Here is a 24,712-nt window from a genome sequence, read left to right on the forward strand (position 1 = left end):
GCACGGATTGGAACACTTTTGCTTCTGTAAGAGAAGTCATTAATGAAAATTTTCTATATCGATATCCACTTTAGTAATCATTTTATGAACGATGTCTTTGGCACGAAATATAAAGGAATGTGTCCTCTGGTTAAATCAGTCATTCCAGATTGCACTTCGTCCAAAAATGAAAGTGTGTGGAATAATATCGGGTCGTGCACAAACAAAAGTTCACGTTTGAATTGTTCATGACTTTGGTGCAAATTAATGGAGTGAGAGATTAATTTGGAATGCATATTTGTGGTTACAATGGTATCATTTACCATAACCATTAAATCTACTAGATACTCTCTTTGTCGTTCCATTTCACGATGCATAGCATTGATTTCTCCCTTTTAAGCCTCGAATTTCGTTCTCCAAAGTTTGAACAGAAACAGAGTTTGCGGCAGACATACCGGTTGCAACGACTGCACCTATGGCTGTACATACCAAGGCAACAATTAAGGCAACAAGGAATCTTTTAGCTCGATGATTCATTGTAATGGAGCTCGATACAAACGGCTTCCTGGCCTGGTACCAGATGCATCTTGAAAGAGCACAAAGACGCGTTCAAGAAATTTTGGAACAAGCCAGGAAGCCGTTTGTACGATTGGCCCCGCCCCTTTCATTATGAATCCTCCCCCCTGCCTCCAGTGATGTCAATGAAGGCAGAGAGTCGTTCAAAGATTCGGATCTTACAGGGATCCGAATCTTACAGTGATCCGGATCACTTGATCCGGATCACTGTAAGATCCGGATCATTGTAAGATCCGGATCTTTGAACGACTCTCTGCCTTCATTGGCATTCTAATCATTCAGAGAATATCACCATACTGTTATAAATAATACATTAATAATCACTGCCCCCAGGATTTACATTCCCCTTTACCTGCAACTGCACCTTAAGCTAACTTTATTAAATTAATTAAATTAACCCTCACCATTAAATTAACCCTAAACACCCCATCAACCATGACTGCCCCTAAAATTAACCCTTAACACCCCATCAACCATGACTGCCCCTAAAATTAACCCTTAACACCCCATTAACCATAACTGCCCCAAATTAACCCTAAACACCCCATTAAGCATAACTGCCCCCAAATTAACCCTAAACACCCCATTAAGCATAACTGCCCCCAAATTAACCCTAAACACCCCATTAAGCATAACTGCCCCTAAATTATCCCTAAACACCCCATTAACCATAACTGCCCCAAATTAACCCTAAACACCCCATTAAGCATAACTGCCCCCAAATTAACCCTAAACACCCCATTAAGCATAACTGCCCCCAAATTAACCCTAAACACCCCATTAAGCATAACTGCCCCTAAATTATCCCTAAACACCCCATTAAGCATAACTGCCCCTAAATTAACACTAAAGACCCCATCAACCATACCAATTTATTAGGTAATTTATCTGGAGTACATGCAATTAATTTAGGGGCAGTTATGGTTAATGGAGTATTTAGGGTTAATTTCAGGGGCCGTTATGGTTAATGGGGTCTTTAGGGTTAATTTCAGGGGCCGTTATGGTTAATGGGATCTTTACGGTTAATTTCAGGGGCAGTTATGGTTGATGGGGTATAAGGGTTAATTTTATGCTGATTACTGAGGGTTAATTTAATTAATTTAATAAAGTTAACTGTAGGTGCAGTTATAGGTAAAGGGGGGCCAAGTCAGGGGAATCTAAATCCTGGGGGCAGTGTGAACATTATTAATGTATTTATTTATAAAAGTATGGTATCAGTAATATTCTCTGAATGATTCGAATCTCTGTAAGATTCGGATCCTTGTAAGATCCGGATCCCTGTAAGATTCGGATCATTCGACTCTTCGGATCATTCGACTCTTCGGATCATTCGACTCTTTGAACGACTCTCTGACTCTATGAGTCATCGTTCCTGTGTGAATTAATGAGCTGTAACCTGACCCCAGAGTCTGTGTCTGAGTGCTCTGCAGATGACTCACAGCTCTAGGATCAGGTTACAGTTGCATGATTCACAGACTGAACCGCTACAAATGAATCGTTCAGTCTAGTGAACCAATTCATCCGGATCACTAAAAAGAACCGGATCAAATGAACGATTCGTTCATGATCCGGACATCACTAATAAGTAGCAGCGGAGGTAGTGGTTTGGTAAGCATTCAGGTATGGTTAAAGCAAACATCCCTAAACACAATCTGTAATTGATCTCTATGTATAAAAACCTTATCATAGTGGGAATTGTTGGTCAGACTGAATAGGGCTTTAAACAAAGTGCACTGTGATTGGACCTTTGATGTATGTGCCATCCACTGTGATGGCTGTTGCCATACAGCATTGTGTGTGAGGAGGGGAGGAGCAGTCGGATAGCTTTTTGTGTGAAGGGTTGTCGGATAGCATTGTGTGTTAGGAGTGGCTGTCAGATAGGATTGTGTGTTTGGAGGGGATGAGCAGTTAGATAGCCTTTTGTTTGAAGGGGTTGTTGGATAGCATCATGTTTGAGGAGAGTAGGAGCAGTCGGATAGCATTGTGTATGAGGAGGGGCTGTTGGATATCATTTTATGTTAGGAGGGGAGGGGCTGCCGGACAGCATTGCCCATGAGGAGCAGAAGGGCTTCTGGTAGCATTGTTGGTGGGGAAGAGAGGCACTGCTGGATAGTGCTGAATGGCAGGGCTTACTTTTTTCACAAGGCAAACTAGGCATGTCTTTAAGAGAAGCATGTAAAGTAAAGATAGAGTCTATCTGCCTCCAACAAAGCATCGCAGCTATGTCTTTTCGGCCTACATGTGCCTAGAATATAAATTCAGTCTGTACCCACAGAAGAGTACTGCATGCATTCCCTGGTTAACTTAAATCTTGTGTGCTGTCTGCGATCTTAGCAGACCTTGTGAAAAGACATCTTATTTTCACTAGTTTTGGTCAAATGGTGAAGAAGAAAGCATAATTACCATTCATTTTCCTCACAGATAATAAGTTTTGTCAACTATGCCGTGTTATACCTGTCTGCGCCTGGATGAGATCAGATATCCAATACCCATAATCCTTGTGTCCGCTAAAAGCAATAAAGTGTCTTATTGGCCAATAAAATATTATTTCCAGCTCACTGACAAACCACTACCAACATCCATTTTATTATTTTAGTACATTGTTAAAACCAAATTTAATCTGTCCTATCCCGGATGTATTAAGATCGAATTTATTCCATGTTTCAATAATTTATTACATATACAGAACTGCTATCTCGTATTAGCACTAAGCCGGCATGCATGAAGCCTTTGATGCCTGTTTTACTTAATTACAGTTCCAGTACGGGCATAATTTATGTCAGAATCATAAAATTGCAAATTGTACTCAATAGATTGTGACTATATGTGTGTTGCCTGCCACTGCAGTCTGCATCTCATGTGTTCTTCATATGTTGTGGGTATTAATCAAGCCTAGTTGCACTCTGGTGACAGAGGTAATCGACCAAGATAGTAAATACATTTAATGGGTTAACCAATTTACTAGATACAACCACATGCCAATCATGGAAGCCTCAGCAATCTCAATGATCTTCAAGGGAAAGGCACCCTGGAAGATCTGACTTTGCTGCTATCATGTGCATTTGGGGTCTAAATTCTGCATACATGGACCATGTAACAAAACTACAAGAGTGTATTTAGTATCTGCTAAGTGCCCACTGTTAAAGGGGTCTCCTTCAGACAATAGGGGAGGAGAGATGCAGTTTCTACTTCAGTTTATAATCACTACAATGCATTTTTCTTCTTGTCCCAATTTATGATCATCATGTATCGTATTCCTTCGTTAAATTACATTTATCTTTTTTATCACTTGAATATTAGAAGGACTGCTCCTAACAGTATCACTTAAAGCCCTTAAAAACCTGAAGTTGTCACTGATTTCATTTATGGTTATGGTTTACATTATGGTAAAAGAATAATTTTAGACGTCGAAAGAGAATTAATTCAGCAAACATTATATTATTAAAAACTAGTTCTATTGTTAAACTCAGGCCGCTTATACAACAGGGCCAATATATCGTCAACGGCCTATGCACATTTTCCACTTTCCACAGAGAGCGTCTTTCAATGACCTTGCAGACTCCTGTGTGTCAGGCTGTAGCTAGAGGCAGAAAAACTGCATAGGAAGGTAAACATAGTGGAGTGGTTGCATCCCATCCTGGATGCACTTTCTGCCTGGAGGGGCAGGTAAAGACAAGTGGCCCCAGCGGCCCCTTGTACCCCCAGAGACTCACAAATGCACTAGCACACATTTTTACACACACATACTCATGCTAACGCACATTCGCACACATACTTACAATAACACGCTTACACATACTAACATGTACTTACACACACTCCCTCTCACATACACATTCATGCGAATACACACTTACATATTAATGCTAACACACACTCCCTTTCATTCACAAAATTACATATATACACTCTGTCTAACATACATATTCACTCCCTCCCTCCCGCTCTCTCAGGATTTTACGTCACGTGCAGATTCCTGCACTTTCCTTCTGGCTGCTCGCATTGTGCACAAGCGGTCTCATTTTTTCACGTAACCTGGTTATGTTGTGGCCCTTTGTGAATACTTTTGTACCGACCCAAGGGGGCAATCGGCCCCTGGGCCAGCCAGCCCCTGTGAGCAGGGATTGTGTCCTGTAATAGAGTGTGTCACTGGGGTTTATTCACTAAAGGGAGTGTTGTGGTTTCAACTAACTCACTTCACTATTAGTTACAATGGCAAGTTTCTCCAACAAAAAGGGCTGAGTTCACTATATTATGTATATGTATATAAGCATTATCTAACGTCTACTCTGTACATATATTCTAAGATGGCGTGTCCCTAAATAGTAACCAGCTATAATTGTATAGAATTTGTCTTTAAGCAGATTTGCATTAAATGTCACAGACTCAATGGGAGTTAATTGCATTCTTACATGTCACCAATGAACCAGAAAAGTCACATAAATGAAAGTGTAATTTTTGCTGTAATGTGTGATTCTCATTTCACTTATAATATAATGTTTTCTAAGGTTTTTTTTCATTTATAACAATACAATTTAAAAAAACTAATTATGAAGGAGGTTGGTTTAACCTGATATATTATTTATACATAGACAGTTACATGAGTATTTAACATCAAAAGCAGATGCTTTAAAGAGTAGATTAAATTATGGGGAAAGATCCTAGATGCAAACATGATAATTATACCTATCAAAATTCTAACTTTCATCCCATCACTATATGTATTGTAATTAGCATTCTATAGAGGTATTTTTATGCTAAGCTTGATATTATTGCGCTGTGGACAGAGGGGTGTACTTCTGAATTTTATATAATAAAGCAAGGCATAAGAATAGCTTTAAGTTGAATGGTGTGATTCAATTAGTCATTCCAGCAGATATTTTGTGTCCTTTAGGTGGATTTAGGTGCGTAACTAAACATGTTCCCAAGTTTGTTCTATGGGCAGATCCAGGGGGTGGTAAAGGGGCGATTGCCCCAACGGAGAAAGGCAGCAGCATTATTATTCCCCAAATTCCAAGGAAGAGGCGAGGTCACTTCACGTTGTGTGACCTTACGGTAGGAGCGCCACAGCTATTACTGCAAGCTACATTAAGGGCAGTCTGAGGCTTCACAATGAGTTGTGTGACTGTGTGTATGTGTATGTTAGTGTGCTGACTGTGCATGTCTGGGTATAGTGTGTATTTGTTAGTGTGTATATCTGGGTATGTTAGTGTGTGTCTGTTTATGTGTGCATGTCAGGGTATGTTAGTGTGTGTGACATTGTGTGTCTGGGTATGTTAGTGTGGTGTCTGCGTGTTTGGATATGTCAGTGTGTGTCTAGGCATGTTAGTTTGTTTGTCTGTGTGTGTTTGTTACTGTGGTTTTATGTTAGCGTCTTGCTGTGTGTTCAGTTATGTTAGTGTCAGTGTGTGTTACTGTGTCTGGTTGTGTTAATGTAAGTTTCGGGGTGTGAATTTGTTAGCGTGACTGTCTGTGGGTCCGAGTATGTTGGTGTGTCTGGATATGTTAGTGTGTGTCGGCTTATGTGTTTGTGTGGGAAAAATAAGTGTGTGTGTCTGAGTATGTTAGGGTATGTCTGCATGTTAATGTGAGTGTCTGGGTGGGTTTGTTAGTGTTGAGTGCCTGGTTGTGTTGGTGTGAGTGTCTGTGTGTCTGGATATGTTAGTGTGAGTGTCCAGATGAGTGTGTTAGTGTGAATGTGGATATGTTAGTGTGTGCATGTGTGTTAGTGTTGAGTGGGTGTGTTAGATGCAAAAATACTGCAAATATGATGCAGCATAACAGCCAGTGTACAAAGGGTAAAACACTGATCCATGTTGCGACCAATAACATCATCCTCTTTATATGGTAGTCAGTGGAACCTGTATACTCTTCATATTCTTCCTTTAAATATTGTTTGGCATTTTAAATTCACTTGGTGATTGATTCCCTCTAAAATGTCAACTGTTTGATGCAAGAATGAGAAAAATGGACAATAAGAAACATGATGTCTGCTTCTGTGCCTCCTGCGATGTTTTGACCTGATAATTTTTTTCCTAAATGTCAAAAAAAAATTGCCATTTATCATGTGACACCTCAAATGACATCACACAATACAGTGCGCAACTAATGAAGACATCTATTTGTATCTCTTCTCTCACCCAGAAGAGTCTTTTTTTTCAAATCTACCAGTGGGATACCATTCTATGTAACAGGCACTAAAAATATTTAGACAGCAGCATTTGGTGCTCAGCAGGATTATTGCAGACAGATAAACAGATAAAATATTCAGAAATCACAGCATGTAAGAACTGTCTATTGCTTTAGCTGGAAAAAACATACTTTTGCCATATATATATATATATATATATATATATATATATATATATATATATGTGTGTGTGTGTGTATGTGAGCTGAGCACAAAATAACCATTTACATGTATTTTTTTTTTAATCCCTCCATTAATTCATAAATCAATGTAAATAACATTTTTGTTCACGTAAATATTAATGTAAAGTCAGGGCATCTAATTTTGTTACACAAAAATCATCAACGAGTCTTTGTTCCACCCTATAGAAAACCTGAAAAATAAATTAAATGACATCAGAAACACTCCACATTGATAGTTTTAACAAACAATAAAGCACAATGTCATCAAATGGCTATTAAAATCAGATATGGGAGACTATCATTAAGTCATGTTGAGAAATATGAAATCTTAAGTTGTTTGAAAATTGTTAACACTTTAATTATGTTAATCATACAACACAGTTTTTGCTAACAAACATATTGTCGGGATGATTGCATCTTTTTTTGTGTATTAAATATATATCAGAATTACAAATAGCCATTATAGGTGTATTGGCAAATACATCACACTCAGTGCTTAACCTTTCAGAAATCAATAATAGATGACTATTAAAACATTTAAATATCAATGGGCCAGAAATCAATGGAAGTTGGTAGAAAATAATAAACTAAACAGATTCTATTATTTACAGTCACAAAAGTGGTAAAAAAGATGACAATTAAATTCGCTTTAAGGTTGGTTCATTTTAGAGTTTCTGAAATGCATTTGGGATTTAACATTTTACACACATAAGGCACAAGCATTGATTTTAAAAGTGGAAATACATCAATGCCCCACGTTTTTTTAGCACTCTTTAGTTAGTTAATTGATAATTGTCGCTTACTTTCCTGTTAAGTTATATGATCTATTAGCAACTCACAATTGTTATTAATGTGATCGACATCAGCTTTCTTGCAAAAGCTTTTGTTAGAAGCAAATAAGCACTTAAAAAAATCATTAAAGGACCCATAACTTTTTCTAAGCACAGTGTTGTAAGAAACTTATATTGACATATCCTTAGGACATAGTTGAAAGCAACTTTGGAAGCAGAACGGGTTTGTTTAATGTATAAGTTATGTTGTTGTACAGATATGCTTGGAAATGTTTCAACATCCTTGGCAGTAAATTCTTAAAAAAGTAAAGAAGTCAACAGGCTATATTAATAAAAATGTAATTCTGAGACAGGGTTAACCGTAGAACAATCACCAAAAACATTCCATTGGTTTCCACGGTGACTCCTCAGAATTTAGCACCTAAAACCAGCACCGTTCTATGTCTATGTTCCCAGATCATCTCTCCATTAATTTCAACTATTTCAACTGTGTAGACACTATGTAGCAAAATTAGAAATGTTTATAGGATTTAAGATGTCAGAAGAATTTTTCTTAATATACATACTATAGTGCAGTACAGAGTAATGTGTGTCTTGCCTTCAGCAATCAGATAATAACATATTAGGATGTGTCTCTTTTCCGTTATGTCTGGATGTCTGTAGTTCTGCTTCAGGATGATTGCATTTCCCCATCAACTGCAGAGAAGCGTATTGATCGTGCATTTGCCCCTTCTAAATGTACTCATCGTTGTAAAACATAAATTCCCATAACTGCAGATGTGATTGATGGAAACCAGATCATACTGGATATAGTCCCTGCAGAATTCACCCAAGCTTGAAGACCTCCATAAAGAGGATGACTCGATTAATGACATTCTGTCATGATTGTCCACTTCCCTTCTGGATACAAGCAAACAAGATTTCTATTGGCTGGAGAGAGAATTAAATCAATGGAAATTTTTTGGTGGATTTTGCTTAACAAAATTCCAAAGTGATTCTTCAACCTGCCATACACACCAATCTAGTGAAGACTTTATTATCAGGCGTTATGTTGTGTATACATATGTAAAGGACAATTGAACATTAAGATATCCATTAACTCCAGAGTGTGTACAAAGAACTTTGTAGAGAGGGCACAATGTTTCCATAACTTGTCCTATGATGAGTCCCCACATGGGAGAGTATCTCATTTTACAACCGCTCTCCCCAGAACACTAGTCTAAAACCAATACACAAGGCACAATGAAACCAACATTCTCAGGCATATATTTTACAACTGATGGGACCACATCATAGATCTGTTTGAGATGCCTCTGTTGACTGTGGACAAGGAAGTAATTTCCTTTTATTAACAAAGGGAGAAAATATTTATAAATATTCAGATGAGAATGGGCACACACCATAGAGCAAGATGTTTAAGTGCCCTGGACCAGTGGTTTGGTAGGATTAGTTTGCTATAGAAGTTTTTCTTCTGTAATGTGGCTTGAGCAAGACTCAGGATTTAAGTGTCGTTTGTTTTTGTCACACCTCTGTATATATTCTCTACCTTTTGAGAATCACAACAGGTTTCCTTAATAGTAAAATGTAAGCACTTTTTGTGTTTCACTATTGATCACTACTCAATATTGTATTTTGCAGGGTTTTTTTTGGGGGGGGGAGTACTTTGGAGGAAGTTTAGTAAAGCACCAGGGTTCTATAATCAAATGTAAATTTTAAATACTAAACTCAATTTAATTTAGTACATTAGATCAGATTGTAGAATAGCCTATATTTAGCAGTTAAGTTAACCTAGCGATGTCATATCAACCATTTAGAAGATACCTATAAATTCTATAATTCTTTGGAAGTCCTTGGTAAGTGTTACCCAGCTGTATGTTGGAACATACAATGCGGACTAATGTAAGGCATGTGCAACTGAGAGCAAGCAACATCATCTGGCTTGTAACATATGCTTGAGCAGTCATGGCCCTCATAAATAAAATGTGTTTGGTATGGGCCCAGTAGACAATCTTTGCTTTGGGAGAGCCTTCCAAAAGATGCAAATATATACAAGCCTAATGTTGTTTACGGGGCATACTTCTTAACCTTAGATGACATTTCATGATTAGCAAGTAAACTACTCTTTGACAGTAAGTGCTGCCAAATTGTGGAATTAACAGCCAAATAATGTTATGTTGATCTAAAATGATACTAGCAAAGGAAGTTTGGAAACATTGCTGTCTAATGGACTTACATTGAGTATAGAAACACTCTAACTTTTTTAAATTCAAACTAGGTTTTTCTGAAAAAATAGAAATGTCACCTTTTGACTTTTCCTGTATTATCCACACTAACGTGAAAAAAGAGACATTATGTAGATTTGCTATCTATAGTATTGAGCTACTCAGTAGTCTCAGTTTTGGTTGTCAATCAAAGAATTACCATCTTTTATTTCACTAGTACAACCATATTTCAGACACAGTTCTACATCTAATTATAAGGTGCAATTATTAGCATAACCACTTCATTTTAGATTCTAGGCTGAGCACTATATATTCTTTGCTAAGCCACTTGATTTGTGATTTGTCATGTACAACACAAAATTATGAGCGGATAATGAAAAATCAATGATCAATAAATTTCTTCATAGGTTTTATTCACATTTACACTCAATTACACTTCAAGAATTTGCAGAATGTTATGAAACCCTCATTTGTTTCTTGTATAAATGGGAGAAAAACCACTGAGAAAATAAGCGCATAAGATACAATGCCCAGAAGAGAAACAAAAAAAGACATAATAAGGGAAGAGAGAGTTGATGATATCATTATTAGAGATTTTCTTGTAATGTATCCTCTCCGTTAAAAGCAGACACCCAAGAGTATTAGAGAATTCTACTTAGCATATCAACCCTTAGCGCTGTCTCTGATGTTAACAACAGAATTACCCCTAGCAGAGAATTCCTTTTCAAAGCTGGTTGTAATGAATTAGAGAGAAGCTACTGTATAATGTAACCCCTGTACGTCTCCTTGAGGGATTTTCTTTCTTAAATGAGGATACTCTTACTAATGGAAACAATTGGGGGTTTGTGAATGCATTCATCAAAACAAAAAGCAGCGACCGGGGGTTTCATTAAATCCTGTTTTGTAAACCACCTCAGATGTCTGCACTTAAAAAAAAAAACTATAGAAAAATACATTTAATATCACCCGTACAAACTTACAGTAACTGCTAGTCTTACATCTACATTAATCTCTATTGTTATATTTACAACCGATGGGCAATATGCATTAGTTTTTATATAGGTTCATTGTTAAAGGATCTTAATATATGTATAGCCTGGAAGAAAGACGTGACAGGAGGGCTATTATGGAAACATGTAAATACTTAAAGGGAGTCAACACGATAAAGGAAGAGAGTTTATTTAAAAGAAGAAATACTATAACAAGAGGACATAGTCTTAAGCCAGAGGGGCAAAGGTTTAAGCGTAATATCAGGAAATATTACTTTACTAAAAGGGTAGTGGACGCATGGAATAGTCTTTTTAGCAGAAGTGGTAGAGGTTAATACAGTGAAGGAGTGTAAGGCTATCCTAGATATAAGAAAAGACCCGGGGCTAAGGAAAGTATTCAGAAATTGGGCAGACGAGATGGGTCGAATGGTTCTTATATGCTGACACGTTCTATGTTTCTACGAAAGGTTAAAAATAAATATAAGAGAAATAAATGTCCCCTACGCATTTCGTGCACACAGATGCACCTAGATATAGGTTAGCCAAGTTCTCCTTGCATAAAGGACTCACCACGGTTGCACATTCATAATGAATATTTAATGCAGTGAGATCAACTGCCTACTGTGACCTTAGCGCACCTGAAACTCACTAGCCAGGGATTAAAGCATTTTTCCTTTACAAAAAATAGTATTTGAACCCAGGCCCCATCTAACATTAGCAATATAAGTAATAAGGTATAATGACCCCCATTTCCATATGCCATTTGGCTTATTGCGGTAAGCATAGTGGAAGTTCAACACATTAGACAGAATATGTAGCTCTCGTTTGCAGAGTACATGTTGCTCCGGATCGGAAACGCAGCCCTCAGTAAATTAGCATTTTATTGCTGCCACTTTCAGTATATTAGCTTTTATTTTTGTTAATTATTTCGGCTGCGCAGGCTCACACGCATTGCATCGCCTCAAGTTATTTTTTAGACTTTTTTTTTTTAACTCCCGTTCCCTGCTGTTCTCTCTCTCTTTCATAGAACTTTTTATCTTTTTCTGGAGTCTAAATTTGTACTTTCATTTATTTGATATGCTTCAACAAATCCTATTTTCATCTCTAGAGCACAGCCAAAAAACTAAAACCACTCATAGGCAAACACCTGGAAATCCAGCTGCTGTCAAATACAACTCTCATCATGCTAAGCCAGCCAATGTTGTCTACCCCTGACAAACTGCCGGTATTTATTGCGTTTACCGCATTACTGTACTTTACTGTACATACTATTGCAAAGTCTTTTAGCAAGTATGCATTATGAGTAGAAGATATCCAATATTATATTGACCCGTCACTCAAGTTTAAAAATAAACTTTCTTTCTTAGAAGCAATCATTATTTATAAGATGTCATTGGAACCCAGCCATTCATCTGAAGAGACCTTCTCTCTCTGCTTCTTGGATTCATTAGTGAGATGAATATTTTAACTTACCAACTTCGTTATGCATCAAGATGGGAAAAACCCAGAGAGCTTCACCTGCAAGAAGAACTGACGTGGCCCCGCATAATGCGTAGTTTAATTGGTGATGTCTTTCAAGAAATCTCCAAATATTTGCCATACAGAATACAGGGTAAGAGCAGCCCTTCTACCCGGAGAAGCTCACTGTTGGTGGCCGTTCAAAACACATATTGAAAGCAGGGGGTTGAAATGTTCCCCGGTTATTGAATACACCTCTGACATGACCGAAGACATCTAATCTAAGTCCCTCTCTTTTTAATCAGATTTCCCATCTGATTTAATTCTTATAGACCAAAGATTTTCATTTTTTTTATCAATAAACATCATATTATGAAAATTACAGCTGCTTTGAACTAAATCACTGATCCTACTGGGTGCCAATAAAAAAAATAAAGTAGGCTTTCTGTTATGGTTCAGAGAAAATTGTCCTCATATTATTTCATCCACTTACCGGGTCATCAGGACGTAGCTTTTTTGAAGGAGGTCCCCCATCCTCCGGGTGAAGCATGTAGTAAAGTCGAACTTTGTTGGCGTGTTTTTTGCTCTGAAAGAGAGGGTAGATGTGAGACACGCATCAAAAAGAAGACCCTTGATCAGAGCCTTGGTGGACAGAAATTCAAATATCTTTATAAGAAGCAAAGAAAACATCTGTTTCCAGAGTCCCATAAGTCGTCTTGTCCTTATGGCTGATTCTTTTTCTTATCGATACAACACCGAGATGGCAATTGCTATGTAAATGGCTCTTATGGTTTGTTTTTTTTTGTTAATAAAAAAATATTTACCAGGCATATTCATGCAAAATGAATTGAACAACGATCAACAAGAGGGGAACAAAAGATGAAATCTCTCTAAAAACTGGCCCTATCTGTTCAGTTTACAAATCTGAATAGTTGTTGCTCAGAGGAGGCTTGAAGCAGAAGCGGTGGGCATGAATAAATATGTGAATGTAAATATGTTTGATGAATAAAACAAGAGACAGTAAGAAAAGGCAGCTTTTAGGGAAATGCTATGCATGTAGGTCTAGCAAAAAAAACACAGACAAACAAATGTGGGTAAAGAATGTTTGTATCTGTCCCTTTTTATAGATATGTCCGTCACCACTAGTGATGTTTAAAAATCCCCACTGCAGAATTAGTTTGCATTATATTATTATTTAACTTCTCTGCATCCAATTATGGGCTGCACTGGAATCAAAACCTTATTTGGATGAAATGTACAACAAACCAAAATGTGATAGATTTCAGGGGAAATGGGTGGCTTATATTGAGACCAAAGGGCGTCATCATCAAGTAGAAATATGTCAGCAGAAGAGGAATATACATAATGTGCACAAAAAGTGTATAATGCAATTACATTAAATGTAGAAGCACCTCCTGCCTTCATGGTGAATATATAATTAAATAACCAAAATAAGGCACCTGCAAGCAGCAATGGTGACTCTCTAGACACCAGTTTCACAACCAGTGGTCCCCAAGAGAATGGATTGGAGAAGCTGTAATCAGCTTAATGGACAATAAGATCCTCTTGAGACCGAAATCCTTCTGTCCCTCTTTTTTCCTCTGATTTCCCTCCTTTCTAAGAGCTCAGGATGATGGGCATGAGGGTATCACAGTAATCTACAACCTCAAAAAGCCTCAACAACGTATATAGAAACAGCAGAAAATGTGTTGAAAATAAGATACCTCTTTATAAATGGCTCGGTTAGATATGTATGTTAGTTGCAAATTTTGGGATGTGTGTACCTGAAACGGCTACAATTAATTTAACCTCCATGGTCTACAGTTGACTGTGTAGTATGTAGTGACTTAGGGTGCAAAATCAGAAACCCAATGTTAGATATTAAATTCATCTGTAAGATTCCGAGCTCTAAATAACACTTCTAAAAGGCCAACGGGCAGAAAGTTATATCCAAATGTGGTCAAAATCCAAAAGTGGATTCAACTGCGATTCCAATTGGGGATCTCGGGTCTAATTGCTACCTTCCCAGAAATGGAATTCCTGAACCTGAATGAAAAATGGATTTGTAACTTCATTTCTTGATGCCAGAGGCAATTTGCATATGACACAAATCATGCATTTTATTTTTTGACCTACATGCATTTTTTAAGTATAAACAAGCACATGGCAATTAAGAAGCTGATATTTCAATATGCATGGCTATGCCCCATAAGAGCTCCGTACCCGTTACATGCTGTTGTTTTTCATAGCACGCAGGAAATATGCAACGATTGCCTTAAGTGTTCTAAAGTCATTATCATCAAGCGGCAAAATGTCATGTAAAAAATTAATGAGTTTCTCAGCTGTTGTTAAAATGTACAGTTTTCGCTGATAATAAAGCCCCTTTCTCGCCCAATCAGGAATGGGGGCATGACTGCTGGCATCTAAGTGTCGTGATAGCAGTCTTCCATCCTGTCATTGGTTTAGGCTCTGAACATTGTAAGAGATAAGCGGTTATGATGGGGATTTTGGATACATTTCATCCGTTAAATTTCGTGGTGGGATTGACATCAAGTTTCATCCACCCATTCCTAAGAATGGTATTTCTGTGCCTGGTTGAACCTTGCAATTTCAGAGATATATTACACACACCATCTAGTTGCCATTGTTAGTAGAAAAATCTATATGATATGAACCCAGACCACTGAAGGCAGGAACAAACCCATTAGAGGGGAGCTATATATAAAAGCTGAAATTTAGAAGAAATCCACAGTATCCTCGCCATAAAATACCATGGCCCAACTATCCCAGGAAATTATTTAATATATTAGTAGATCATTACTGCAATGACATTCAAAATAGGCTGTTTTTTTTTTCTTTAGAGCCCAGATTAAGCAACAAAATTACAGAAGTAACCAGTTCACATCAGCAGAAACGTATTGTGCTGAAATGATTTTGTACATGCGGTGCCCTCCGGTCACATGGACAGCATCACTGGGACAACAATTGCGATGTAGGGTTATATGTTTATAACACATTTTCCTGGAAGGTGTCATTCTTGATGTATCATTTAGCACAGGCATTCAGAATGTGATTCATTAGCAGGAGAAATAGCAGGAGAAGTGCGAAAGATACATTTGCACCATCACTTCGAAATAGTGCTGCCCCTTTGAAACCATGTGTAAGGAAAATGGACCTAAAAAATTCTGAGCTATTCTTTGTTTTGTTTGTATTTGTGGGGGTCTGGCCTCATTTCTGAGGCTTTGTACAAATTTACTAAAATTCTGTACATTTGCAATTTGTACAATTCTGAATGCACAAGTGTACTATAGAGTGGATAGACAGCAGGCAATAGCAGGTGGGTAGTAGGTAGAGCATGGACATGACCAAATGTCACCCCCCTGCCCAGCAAATAAAGAAATGGACTGGAAGAATGAGACAAGTAGCGCTTTCGTATTATAATTAAAAACTACATTCCAAAGACATGACATCATAGAGTCTGACATCATCAAGAGTCTTTAACTCACCTCGTAATGTGCAACCCTTTGAGATTCAGAAATTAACTGCGCATTGCAGATTTTGCAGTACGTATCTGTAAACAATGTTTGGTCCTCAACTTCCGCAGCCTTCATCTGAAACAGCAACAAAAGACAAAGGAACGAGTTATGTAAGATATATATTTTTTATTTAGAAGATAAACATTGGAATTTCTGATGCTTTACAAGTTTACGGTTCAATAAAACTGATAAGGCAGGACTGAGCTTCAAAGAAAAAGATGATTTGTCTAGGTCTGGCAGAAGTAATATCCCTTTATGTTTCATTTCAGTGTTTTTAGGACATAAGGGAGAATAGTGTTCTTGATTCAGTTTTGGCGTATAACTTTGACATCACCATATCTGTTCACCTCGCCTGCTATATAACTATTTAATTGTCGGAGCTACTAAATGGAAACAAGAACTTTCTAATCTCTGCTTTACTTTTATAACCAAGTTGTTGAGATTGTTGCATATTTTAAATATAGTGTTGAATACCGTATGCTTTGAACATTTTAATGCATGCCATATTTTTTCTTGAGTTAAGCGCAGTACTCTTAGGATGGACCTTATAAAATAACATTGTAATATAATATATGTGTAAAATTGTTGAATTATTAGGTAACCTTATGTCCATTTAAAAAAAAAAAACTACATGGCACCAGTGGTTGGAGAGAAGATGGCTTCTTTAACTGGAAACCGTTCTTAAAAAAGCATTCTAAAAGGCTGCAATCATTTAAAAGTAGCCCTGCAGTATACATATTCCATACGTGTCCTCAGTAAAAGGGAACATCTGCTAACCCTAGCCAAGGAAATCTTAAATACATGACATTGCAAATAAGGATGTTTTATTTGGACAGGAATAGGGCTACGCATACATAAAAAATACAGTAACCAATGAAAACTTTATTATATATATATATATATATATATATATGTGTGTATATATATATATATGTGTATGTATGTATTCTGATAGTCACGATTTTGTGAATTGCCTGTTTTTCCGTAACACAACTAGCAAAAACTGAATTGTTTTATGATTTAATCAGATATTCTGTAGTAAGTATTTTAAGGACAGGAATTAACTTCTGAAAATCAAATTGCAAGCTTTAAACATAAGGTCAAGCACAGACAAGTCCTACAGTATGTGCACTAGGCGTGACAATTATCTTGTTTGGAAACGGGGAAATTGGTTTATTCTTCATGTGCACGTGGTCCCTTTGGACTTAAGTCTATTCCATACTGTCTTGCCATGCCATACACTAGACTAGCATTTCTGTTTGCAGATCCGGCAATCAGTTTTTGAGCCTAAAGTCACTGACCAACTGCAAAAAGATAAAGATAAATTTGAGTTGAAGCAGGAGCACCAGTGTTGTAGTCCATTATAATGGACTCTATGATGGTGTCATGCTTGTTTTACCAGTACTTATCCATGTTTTGCTCCACTTTTCTTTGAAGTTCATTACAATGTATTAAAATACCTCTGCCTAATCCAGTCTTTCAAACTTGAGTCAGGAGCCAAGACTGAATTTCCATAAGGCAAACAAAACAAGTGCATCAAGAGCCATTTATGTGACTTACTACAACCCAAGTTCCACCACTGGCTTTTAACGAAGGAAGGTTTTATCCGGTTCTACCAGGCTTTCAAGCTACAACTCCTTTCACAGTCACCTCTGGAAGGATGGTAATTAATCACTTTAGGCAAGATCAAGAAACATCTACAAGCAAATACTTGGTAGCTGTATTCTATCCAACACCATACACAATTTTCTAGTAATACGGATGCCTTTAGGGGGATTAGAGTAAAGCCTTCCAGAGAAGTGTGCTGCACGCCACATTAATCACAGCATGTTAGCAGCATCATGCTTACAGAAATATAACACCTTATAGAAAAGGTGATATTCCATATATACCCTGCCTTGGTTTTTTAACCTCTCTATCCTCTCCTTAGGTCTCTTTTTTGTGCGTAAAACATTTTGTTACTATTTATGATATTCTCTTTTTCTCATCCAGGAAACATGGAAATGTCAGCACATGCAGGCAAAATATTAAGAAGCAAGCATGTTTTGGAGTCAACCATATTACTCAAAAGAGGAAATGTCACTCAAAGGCAGTCTATCAAGAAAATTACCCATTAAGATCAGAATGATAATAATGCGAATGGACCATAGGAGAACTAACTACAAGGCAAATGATACCATAGATTCTTTGGCAAAGTGATAGATCCTTACATGAGAAACCATAAGCAATACGTGTCTACTACTGTGGTGGTCCTCTCAGTATTAGGTACTGGTGACACCGTGTATAAGACCCACCACATTCTTAATTGGCTTAACAGCAATATGCAACAACTATAATCGGGCAGACTAAAAAACTCTAAAATTGTCCAAACTTCTAAAAAAAAAAAATAGTTGTGAACTTGTTACTTTGAAGGCTGAATTTAATATTAACATTTGCTACACTGCTTAATCACACAAAATGTTCATATATATTTGAGAAATAGATTCTATTTTCTTTATCATTGTTTTCAAGTAATCTGCGGTTGCAATCTATTGACAAGTTGGTATTCTTTTTATCCGAGACTTAGCTGTGATTATAGAATCTTGTCCACCTGAGGTATAAGTTCTACATCAAAGAGAGGACATTAATAAAAGAACAATTAAAATTTTTGGAAAATGTCAAAATGTTACTACATTACTCAACATATTCTTATTATAAGATATTTATTTAATGCTATTGTCCAGCTAACCCTAACATAGCCTTAAAACAAGGAGACTAGTTCACTAAGAGTTTAGCAAACCTGTTCCTATAAATCTGTTTGGTGAAATGTATCCAATTTATCTCTTTCCAAACAAGACCTGTAAAGTCTAAAATATCTCATCAGTGCATCTTGGGGTCAATGCTGCATTGGTGCAATGAATGGTAATTATACAAGCAGTGTATCTGATTACCAAGAGAACTATAATCATGTTCCTGGATATTAAGCAACTAATTACTAGGTAATTTTGTGCGATTGAATACTAATGAGTGAAATTTACCATAAGTATAATCGCTTGATTTTTCCAGTCCCGAATTTTCCATTTTCATGTTTTTTGAAGTGTGAGATCATTTCTGGCAGGCGTTAACATAGGGCCTAATTCAATTCTACTTTAATTCTCATTTCATTTTAGGGACAATTTAAAAAAAAAAATGCATTGCCTTTACATAAGTCTATGGGAATTCACACTGCAATGCAGACCACAAGAGCACAAAAGACTGATGTATCCATGTCTGCAGTTCAGTTTAAGTTCTAGGAGAACATTCTGTTTGAATATTTCAAGAATCTCTTTAATCTCTAAAATGTTCTTGCCCATATAGGAACGTCGTGTATACACATAACCTTCAAAGTACAAGAATGTAATGCAGCCCAAAGCCCTGCTTGTTCTCGTTTTTGGCATCCTTACAGTGAAATATTAAAATATTTTATATAGAATTAAGGGAATATTTGTTTTAATTCTTAATGAAAAATATATCTTTTTACTTGTCGAGATGGTGCTCACTGCTGCATGTGATATTTAGTCACCTTTGTCCCAGAGACTGGCGATACTGATTGCTTTATGTCAAAGTTTATGTAGCCATATCTCCCTCCATGGACTATCATTAGCTGTAATCTATCTCTGAAAACAGGACTGAGGGATTTAATTGTTTACTATGATTCACTATGATAATGACCTTGTTTTTTCTAGGAGATAAGACTGAAAGGGTATTTAATATGCAACTAAAGTAAACAAATACTTAAAAATAAATAAATCTTTTACTTCAGAGCTTTTAGCATAACTACACACTTTGTCAATCAGTAAGGGTAAAAGTGTACATTTAACAATGGAGAAGAGATAAGTGAGTCTCATTCAGTAATATATATTCAATAATATACACATCAAGTGGGTTTCTAATAAACATACATTCAGGGACAGGCTGTATAAGTGTGTGTGTTAGCATGAGTGTGTATGTCAACATAAATGTCTATGTTTGTGTGTTATCATGAATGTGTATGTGTAAATGTTTGTGTATGAGCATAATTTTGCATATGTGTGTGTATGTTAGCATGAATGTGTAAGTGTGTGTGAGCATTAATGTGTATATGTGTGTGTGTTGGCGTATGTATGTGTGTTAGTGTGAGTATGTATGTGTAAATATGTGTGCCAGTGGGTCTGTAGGTTACGGGGGGGGGTTTAAGGGGCCAATGGGACCTCCTGGGCCAGACTGTGCCGGCCTTCCCTTGCATATATATATTGCTTCATTTATGCAAACTCACTTTATTATGGGAACCTTTGCATAATGTTTAAGAAATAATGGTAATATTTATTACCTCCCAGTACACAAACAATAGTCATTGTGGCAGAGATTTGCATTTTTCATCAGAGCATGAAATAGGCTTCAATAGTACATGGTATAGTCTGCATCAACAAATTCTGCAGTTTTCAAACAATGCACTAGTGATTTCACAAGCATTGTCATTTCTAAAAGATTAAATTTTTGAATAACAGTGTTTTTTCAACATTCTCGTAAATATGTTTAAATACAACTGATCTCTCATATATATTTTTTGTTTGGGAAAATAATTGAGGACCTGCAACAGAGCAGTTTTTTTATGTATATTATTCTATTATATAAGGTTCTATTCAATGATCCATCTGAAATTTAGGCTTGCCGCAAATCAAAATGTCATGCTAAAGTCAGAGTCACAAGTAAGCAATGGACACATATAACTGTGGTTAACATATGTCATTACCCCAGCAAAAGCTCATGACAATGTGGTTCAGTCAGTTCTTTTGTTATTTCTGTTTACCCTTGTGTTAAATCAATATATGTTTCTTGCTTTTGCAACTGTATCAACCAGTATAGTTAAGTTGTAAAAAATAACAATTTATGTGTTAAACATTGAGAATATTTAACTGAATGTGAAGCCACCCATATGAAAATGACTGAGAATAAGGTGTGGCAAAAGATAAATTCAGTAACAATTTAGAGTATGGGTAACATAGTGCAACAGTCCATGTGTTGGCACTGAAAGGGTTAACTTGCTATAACTATACTGTGTTTTACCTGTTGGCCTGAGGGTGTTTATTTCAGATTCCTATGGGGTGTTCAATTTATTTAGATGTACGTTGTCGACTGAAGATGTTTTTATTTCAAGGTACCCGTGAGCTCCAGTGCTAGCTCAGCAAACACTACTGTGAGGTCTGATGAGACCCTGTGCATACGTGCAAAATGCACCCCCATTACATTTTCAGAGGGAGCACTTTCCTGTCAATGACTGGCTGCTTCAAGCAGCCAATCAGTGTCGGGAAACATCAGACCATGCGGGAGGTATTTTCTTGCAGCTCTGTAGCTGCAGCTTCTGCAGAAGTAATTATTTTTTCCCTTGGTTTGAAAAATGCAATATACTTTATTTTTCATACTTTGTTGAGTATCCTACCTGGGACACCGGAATGAGAGGGATTTTAGCATGTAGCAGTTTATTTTTTCATTATATTGATAGCAAGAGGCATTTGACCATCAGGAAAGCGTATTGGTTTCCTGTTCTTCTGAACAACATAGGTGACAGATCATGGGTTCTCGTAAGTTGGCCTACATGATGCAAAATGTGAGGCAAACAATGTCACGCATATGTTTTTGCCTTTGTTGTTGAAAGCTCTCTACGTATTTTGAGCAAAACCCACTCACAGCCCCTAGAGCTGTCATATAAATGTAAATGTGTATGCAAAGTAACAACGGACGGGCATATACATCTCTTTTATTAAATTGCTGTGACAGGATGCCATGGTTATTGTAAAATACTTAGGGCCCTATATGGTCCGAGTCACTGATTTCAAAGAGAGGATTTTTATTGGTAACTTAGAGGAACTCTATCAGATACAACTATAACTGTATCCAGCGCTGAAAACCGACTTGTATTGCAAATACTCCCTATATTATCAGATACGTCATCTGTAAAGATTGCTTTGGAATCCTCCTTTCACCCCCGATAGAAGGTTTCACACACTTTCTGGGCATTGTTTTAGCAGACTGCGTGGCTGTCTGGCGCCAGAGAATATCCGCAGTCTTATAGTTGTTCTGTAACTCTTGTTAAGTAACAACTGAAAACGTGAGGCCGCAGCACGGTGCCAGCCATCACAAGACAAAGCTGGTGAAAAGGGCTTTCTTTGAAAAGGAAAAACATAAAAAACAATATATGTGTTATTTATGCTCCCTAACAATTGAGAAGCTGAGGGTGGAAAAATGTGAGCGGTGTTTCCAGATCTCTCAGTGAAGCAACAATCAAAGGCAAAAGGCAGTTTGAGAAGGATAAGGTTAGCAAATCTGTATCATTAGTGCAGTCGACAGAACACCTGCACCTAGCATGGGGAACAGAGATGTCAGAATGTATCAGTGTGAGTATGTTTAGCAAACGCTGAATAGACATGCACTGTGCGGAGAAGATACAATGTGACTTATCCGCTTCCCTTTTTATACACAGCTTGTCCTAAGTATAGGGCTCAGGATATGCCACGCACATAATTACAGCTTCTGCTGGTCCTTTCACATGCTTCCAAAGCCACTCGCTGCAGATTTATGGCACAAGGCCAAGTTTTCATCTGATCTCTTCTGCCAATTTGTGAATGTGAGGGCCACATAGACGTGGTTCCCTCTACCAGACCCAGGGAGGCCTTTCTAACAGCTCTTCTAAAAGACACCAGGGCCACGTGCATAGTGACAAATATACACAAACAAGGAATGACAAGAGCTTTTTCCGGAAATGCTGCTTAGCATACAGCTGCAGAAATTAATCATCTGAAGCAATTAATTTGCAGAGTGTGATACTGGGAAATGCGGAGAGGCCTTCTATAAAGCGAAGACTCGCTTTCCTAAGCTGGTTTCTTGTGTGTCATTGATATTTGTTGTGGGACAATTATATTAAGAGTAAACTTTGCAAAATACGCTCGAGATATAAAGAAGGATTAAAAAAAAGTCTATCGTGTCTGAAAATGGGTGGAATGCTGTTTGTTCCACCCTGAAGAAGCTCATGCAGGGAAAACCTTGTTGCCACGTCTGATCTGACCTAGCCACATCTTGATTTCTCCTAGTTTTTTTATTGTCAGTTCTCCCACGTCAGTTAGTATAGTAGTTTAGGTTGAGAAAAGACTTGCGCCCCTCAAGTTGAACCTATTCCTTGTTTACGGCTGTTGATCCAAAAGAAGGCAAAAAAATTCGAATTGTGCTTTCAATGGGTAAAAAAATCCTTCTTGACTCCAAATGGCCATCCGATTTCTCCTTTGGATCAACAATCGCTAAATAAATATTAATTCCGATACTATCATACATAGCCCTCTGTGTTCTGCTTCATTGAAAAAGTATCCAGGTCCCTTTCAAAGTTCCTGGGGGACTGTTTTTTCGCAGTTCCTTCTGCAAGCATATGTGTTTAATATTTGGCCAGCTGTTCACTAAGCAATATGTTGTAAAAAAAATTAAACCAATTCACCTACTTATCCATGCCTGATGAAGGACCTACCCTGGGGAGTTTCTCCTGCACGAAGGGATAAGCTGACCTTGCATTAAGTAACATCTGTGTGACTCTCTCGCTGGACAGACCCTTTGGGAAATACCTTAAGATGTAATAGTACATCTTAAGGATATTACGGGGTTAAACATTTTGTGCGCAGTATTTGGTTGGAGTATTCTTGCTTATTGTATTCTGTTTCTTATTCCTATGCTCATTGATCTCACTGCTTAACCCCCATAGAGTCATTCTGAACTTTGCAACCTGACTGTTCTTATTTGAACTTCAAGTTACAAACCTGGTACTGTATTCTGACCATGATTTGCCTGACCTCACCAGTCCTGCTAATATTGGTTATGGCCTCTTGCCTACACCTGTCCAATATTTATGAACCTATGGACCTTTTCAGTTGCTCCTTTGCCCACCACCATTGTATCTTCTGTGACCTCAATGATTTCTGTTATTCTTCTGCTATGTACATTGTCAGCTGTCAAGATCTCCAGCTTCATGTCCAGTAGCTGCATGGTTAACCAGTAATCATCTGTGTCCAGTTTGCCTTGGTCCTCATTTTGGACCCATGCTCCTCTGGGTTGACCTCCTGCATTAGCTTTCTTCAGTGATTGTTTGACATCACACAACTAACCAGCGGGCAACGCACGGTCTTCTTGCTAAGTGAATCAAACCTCCAACTATCAACAACTAACATTGCACATACACTTGCAAGATCATTTTTTCCTTGTGTTAATTTGGTAACGTTTATAATAAAAAAAGAGACAGCTGAAATGGCTAAAACCCGTGGGTTATTCAGGTTTCAAGATGTATTTGATGCCAACAGCCCTCTAGTCATTCCACTGCAAAGAAAGGGGAGCTTAGAAAATGTCATTTTGCATGACGGAATGAAGTGCGGTTAGCAAATTAACCTCAATTTGTCAGTCCTTAAGTGCAAAGCAATCATTGCAAACTAATGAAATGCAAAGGTTTATTTTCTCAAGTCTTCTGCAGGCAGTTCAACTGAGCCCCAAGGATCGTCGACGCGGCAGCTCGCAGTGCTGAACTCAATGCTAAATGAAGCACAACTCTAAAAGCCAGTATCCTTGAAAAGAAATGGGCTAAGTGCAAGTGAAAGTACATCACTCCCCAAAGCCCTGTATACTTTATGCTGTATAAACCCTGTATACTATCCAGCATAGCGTCGCCCTATATGAAAATACACTGCATGACTCATTGGCTTCAATGTCACATTCTACCCCTGACAGCTATCTATTCTGGTACATTTCTGCTCATTTCATTA

At 37.5% G+C, this 24,712-nt stretch overlaps 1 protein-coding gene across 1 annotated transcript in view; it reads right to left on the minus strand.

Moving 5' to 3' along the window:
* LOC149277636 (zinc finger matrin-type protein 4-like) overlaps window positions 1–16,010 on the minus strand; it is a 109,175-nt gene extending 93,165 nt beyond the window's left edge. Inside the window, exons 1-2 of the mRNA XM_089502680.1 lie at window positions 15,894–16,010; window positions 12,881–12,973 (exon numbers count right to left, since the gene is read on the minus strand). Coding sequence (XP_089358806.1) covers window positions 12,881–12,973; window positions 15,894–15,998 — 198 coding nt within the window. The 5' untranslated portion in view covers window positions 15,999–16,010. The remainder of the gene's footprint in view (window positions 1–12,880; window positions 12,974–15,893) is intronic.
* Window positions 16,011–24,712: the final 8,702 nt, after the last annotated feature.

The sequence above is a fragment of the Sceloporus occidentalis genome, unplaced genomic scaffold (genome assembly GCF_023333645.1).
Source record: "Sceloporus occidentalis isolate IW3139 unplaced genomic scaffold, rSceOcc1.0.p SCAF_208, whole genome shotgun sequence".
In the NCBI taxonomy this organism is placed as follows: Eukaryota; Metazoa; Chordata; class Lepidosauria; order Squamata; family Phrynosomatidae; genus Sceloporus; species Sceloporus occidentalis.